This window comes from Bombus fervidus, chromosome 4 (genome assembly GCF_041682495.2).
Source record: "Bombus fervidus isolate BK054 chromosome 4, iyBomFerv1, whole genome shotgun sequence".
In the NCBI taxonomy this organism is placed as follows: Eukaryota; Metazoa; Arthropoda; class Insecta; order Hymenoptera; family Apidae; genus Bombus; species Bombus fervidus.
Window position 1 is genome coordinate 5,461,086 of NC_091520.1, and position 5,240 is coordinate 5,466,325.

Consider the following 5,240-nt stretch of genomic DNA (forward strand, 5'->3'; position numbering starts at 1 on the left):
ATGAGAATGACAAAATCGCGCAATTATGAAACTAATTGTAAGTTGATTAAGAAAAAAATTAATTGTTTACTATATTTTTTGTAGGAAAGAGAAGATAATTTTCCTTTTAAACGATAATGGGTCAATGATATGATGTCATAATTTCAATATATTTTTTATACACGATAATGTTTTAGATTTAACATTAGACTTACTTTCGTCACGTTAATGTTTTCGTTGTAGTAAAACCTAAATATCAATTTTTAAATAGTAAATTGGTGAACAATGAATAATATTTCTGACGAAATGTGTGGATCTCTGGTATCTGATTTACATGTTCATTTACAAAAATAGAAAAACTAACTGACTATAGATAAGGTGTAAGAACATGAAGACGTAACGACTAATTTGTGTAACCACATAACGAGCCACATTTTTTATCCATCGTACTTTCATTAGTGATACAAATTTATTAATTCTATGAATTTTGATCTTGTTAAAATTAGAAGAATTATATTAAGATGAACATTTCACATTGTATTGAAAAAAGGTGAAATTCCTCATTTCGTATCCAGCGAAAAAATGAAAAAAAAAAAGAAAAAACAGGAGAAAGATTGTGAAAGATGAAACAAAAATACGAAATCTCTTAACTAAAATTTGAAAAGTAGCCAATTAGAACTGCCTACCAAAAAGTTATTTTTAAAAATACAGAAAATTATGCCAATATTTGAAAAATTTCATTTCAGAAGCAAATTGAAAATTTTTACGAAAACAATATATATATATTACACACAATATATGTTTTACACAAAGATGTGGCAGCCTGGGAGTCAGTAGATGTTCTAATACTTATGTGAATGTACATATGTAAGTTTGCTCTAACAGTGCTGTATGCCATGCGCATATTTCTCCTGTATTATTCACCAGTATCAACCAGATTCGCAAGATTGCACATTTCTCCTTTCATTGTATAGTCGTTTCTCTTATTAAGAGTACCGGAGACGAAATTAGCGAACAATGCAGACATTGACCACCAGAGGCCCTTATTCGCAATGCCTATCTTTCAACATTTTTAACACTGGTCTGAAAATATCCCCATACATCTCTGCTAAAAATACGATCATATAAACAGGTCTTGACGCCCATACAGCTAAAGTATAGAAAATATGAAAAATCGACATAGAAGATGAGAAGGATCACATTCTGTGTATATGTGATATGCCATAAATGTCTCAGACAGAGACAGAAACATTCTCTTCATTTCTGTCTGTTTCGCGAGAACGAGAACCTTGTTGTCTTCCATGTTGATTTTTTGTGACCAAATTTTTGGACGATTTTTTCTAGCGAATGTCGAGTTGAGACCTGTTTATATCTGATTTTATATTATTATAGGATTATATACTGGTGATCGTGGCTACAACCACTTTCTACAAGCACTCTAAATATAAGCAATGATAATAACGAAGCTAAACTTCAACCACGTTTGTAAGTATACATGTACGTCATGATACTTGCATTAAGTTTGGTTAATAATAACAATTCATTAGATGTATGTGCTTGATAATATAATATATGTTTTATGAATGATTTTTATAAATTAAAATAACTTGCCAAATATAATGTAAAAATGTATTACTTCCTGTGCAATACTTTTTGTAAAAAACAGAATAACGATATTATAAAACATATTTCAGATTTAATGAAAAAAGCGCAAATTAGTTTTATAATTATATTTATGAATGACATAATCATTAACATTTGATTTTCATTATACAAACTACATAATTAGATACTACAGTTTAACTAATTAATGTTTTATAGTGTGTGATTAGGTTAAATTATATTTCATACCTTGACTCAAATAAGAAATTTAACTATGCCTCCAAAAAAGGGTGGAAATACTACAAAAACAAATAAAATTAAAGCTGTAGATGGTAATAGCGGCAAAGAAGAAAAGAAAGGAGGAAATGCTGTGAAGGTATGCATTTTATATTCGTATCAAATTATAAAACCATTTTTGAATATACATATTAACGATATATAAAATGCATTGTCTAATTTTACTTCTTTTTTAATTATTTGATTTTACAGGTTAGACACATACTCTGTGAAAAACAATCAAAAATTCTGGAAGCATTGGAAAAGTTGAAAGCAGGGGGAAAATTTAATGAAATTGCTGCTACATATAGTGAAGACAAAGCAAGATCTGGGGTAATGTAATTTGCTACCTTTATTGTATTAAATGATAAACTTAATTCATTATATGTTCATATAATGTATAATTATAATGTATTGCATCTTACATATAGGATACTTCATTTCTAACTATCTTTGAGTAGTTGCAATTTTATAGGGAAGAAATTCCTTACTTTCTTACTTTTTTTTGCATTTATTATGTTACTAGAATAAACAGGATGTCATAAAATATGTTTGATATACAATCAATTCTAGATATTAAAATATTGGGAAATTGTACATAGGTATATATATAAATATAACCCTGGATCTGTAAAAATTAGAAAAAAAAGTAGCTGTAAAATTGACTTTGAGCTTGAATTCCAAAGTTAACATTTTTTTTTGTTGCATTGTATTCAGTTTACTACAAAATACAGTTAAAAAAGCAAAAATTGCTAAATTGGTCATTATATATTCTATTATAATAATTATATATAGGGTCTATTATAATATTATACTATTTTATTGTATATTATAATATTATATAATATACTTTATCTACAAAAAACTTGATCAAACGACTTATTTTTAAAAACACTTAATTTTTTATTTAAATCATTTTAATATGAATGTCAATTTCATAGGTATATGAGGGAATTTATTTAACTTTCATACACTAATATTTGACTATCAAATGCTGATGAATTTATCGAATTATATACATGTGACAATAAATGCTATTTTTCCTGCATTTGACTGCAAAATGTAAACACATACCAAAAATGTCAGTTTAAAAACTGAGAGAACCTACATTTTTTTCCATGGAAATAATTGAATTGACTTTTGATCCTTGCAAAGAATATAATGTACTCTAGTCATTTGCTAGAAGATTATTTGTTGAGATTGACTGATAGAGGAACAAATGGATGAATTTGTAATAGAAAAATATATTGAAATACTTATAGGTATAGTGAATGCTGATCCAGATCCTCACTCTTATAGTGTTGCAATACAATAGGAAGTATGATAGAGAGCACGTTCATATATTTATAGCAAAGGACATTATCAAAAAGTTAACCTTGCTATGTAGCTCTAGCTGAAGGTTACAAGAAACAGCAATAGAAATGTACTTATACCTCTTTTGTTTCTAGACCTTGTATCCCAAAACAAAATTTATATTCAAGGCCACAATAATATGGACCTCTCCTTATTTTGAATTTTTTCACCAAATTCTATTCTCTTCATAAGAGCAGTCTCTGGGTCACAGACATACAAAAGAAAAAGTGTACAGTTTTTCTTGAAGTAATTACTTCAACATTATTAAACATTATTTATAAAAAAATTATAAAGTTTAGAGGTATTATAGTAATGTACTTGCAGAAAAGAAACCTCCGATTTTGATGGGATTCATTTTAATCACTTCGCTTATATGTAGGAACAAAGGGAAAAATAAAAATAATCAGTGATAAAATAAAAAGACTCATAAAGAAGAGGAAAAATGAAAGACAACCTTGATATAAAGTGAAAACACTTATATTCTTGATTTTACCATGCATTGCTATTAGAAGAGAAGACTTTATATAAATTACATTGGAGATCCAAATAAAAGATTCTTTTCCAAAGAAGATTCTTTTGTTGATTTCTTAGTACTAATGGTTTACCTCTATACCATTACTCATATTGCGCTTTAATACAAGCTTTAAGTACAATGTGTTTTTAAAAACATTATTAAATTCTTAAGGTTTCTCTTCATTTTCCTCCTTTTTGAAGCTTTTTATTTTATGTATGATCATTAGTATTATTAGTAGTATTTTAGTATGAGTATTATACTCATACTTCTATCATTACCTATACTTTTTGATATACATCACAAACAAAAAAGTAGACCTTGAATTTTAAAAAAAATTCGTCTGGCCCAGAGATATAGAATCACGCTGTGGTGGAACTATATTAAGGGACTGTTAGCAGTGGTCAAAATATCGATGCATACATTAATACAAATTTTCTGTATAAATCGTTTTATCCTTGGCATTATACATTTTTTTTTTAGAGAATTTTCTTCAAAATGAAATCCAGAAATAATGAATTTGGGAAAATCACTTCACAAGTCCACACATTCCAATTTATTTGTTTTTAAGCATATTGTTCAGAAAATTTCTTTAAAGAACTATTCTGTAATTATGTGCTTTATCTGCTTAAAAATATATATTTTAGACAATACACAATAGCAGCACATTGAATGTGCTATGTATTATCAATAAAAAATAGTAGCAAATACAAACAATACAAAATGTAGTTTTCTGATTTCTAATCTTGTGTAAAGTAGAAAATCATTTTATCACATGTGTGGATTTGTCTTGATATACGCTTTTAAATTATATAAAAATATGTGTACCTAAAATTTATATGTACGTAAAAAATTTGTGCTCTTTCATTTTTTTCATATACTTAGCATTTATGAGAAAAATTCTGCTAACAACTGTGTGAACATTCTTTATATATATTTATATTATTTCTGAAAACAAAAAAAGACATTTTTAATTAATAATTTTGAAAATAAATTTTTAAAAAAGGGTGACCTTGGATGGATGACTAGAGGATCAATGGTTGGGCCCTTTCAAGAAGCTGCATTTGCATTACCAATCTCTTCTATTAGTTCTCCAATCTACACAGATCCACCAGTCAAAACAAAATTTGGTTATCATATTATAATGGTAGAAGGTAAAAAGTGAATAATTTATAAATATGTATAATACTATATATTTAATGTATAAATATACATCCAACTTAATCAATTACAAATAACTTGTATTTTTATAAAAAAGTTTATGAGTGTGTATTTATGAAATAAATGTTTAATGTTTGTGCAATACACTATATATTATTCTTTTTAACTTATAATAATATGTAGGCTACAGATTTTTATGCAAATTAACTGGAAATAATTTTTGAGAATATTATGGAGAAAATAAAACCTTGGCGACAATTCTTTTATGTACCAAATAATATGAAAAACACTGTGCTTTGAATATTTTATATATTTTGTCATATTGTGTGCATTCTGTACAAATTTTGAGTTTCAAATT

At 26.8% G+C, this 5,240-nt stretch overlaps 1 protein-coding gene across 2 annotated transcripts; it reads left to right on the top strand.

Moving 5' to 3' along the window:
• The first annotated feature begins 911 nt into the window (after positions 1 to 911).
• Positions 912 to 5,026, top strand: LOC139986120 (peptidyl-prolyl cis-trans isomerase NIMA-interacting 4). 2 transcript variants are annotated; one of them, XM_072001183.1, is made up of 5 exons: positions 912 to 1,060; positions 1,372 to 1,464; positions 1,801 to 1,957; positions 2,071 to 2,190; positions 4,728 to 5,026. In XM_072001183.1, exons 3-5 carry the CDS (start codon positions 1,856 to 1,858, stop codon positions 4,884 to 4,886), a joined length of 381 nt encoding a protein of 126 aa, XP_071857284.1. In that variant the 5' UTR covers positions 912 to 1,060; positions 1,372 to 1,464; positions 1,801 to 1,855; the 3' UTR covers positions 4,887 to 5,026. The 2 variants fall into 2 exon arrangements, with proteins under 2 accessions (XP_071857284.1, XP_071857283.1); XM_072001182.1 differs by lacking the exon at positions 912 to 1,060 and having other exon boundaries at positions 1,229 to 1,464.
• Positions 5,027 to 5,240: the final 214 nt, after the last annotated feature.

Excerpts from the sequence above, each read along its gene's own strand:
- LOC139986120 (XM_072001183.1), top strand. The coding sequence starts at position 1,856 with ATGCCTCCAAAAAAGGGTGGAAATACTACAAAAACAAATAAAATTAAA. Across the intron at positions 1,958-2,070 it reads AAGGAGGAAATGCTGTGAAG|GTTAGACACATACTCTGTGA; the intron begins GTATGCATTTTA and ends TTGATTTTACAG. Across the intron at positions 2,191-4,727 it reads AAGACAAAGCAAGATCTGGG|GGTGACCTTGGATGGATGAC; the intron begins GTAATGTAATTT and ends TTTTTAAAAAAG.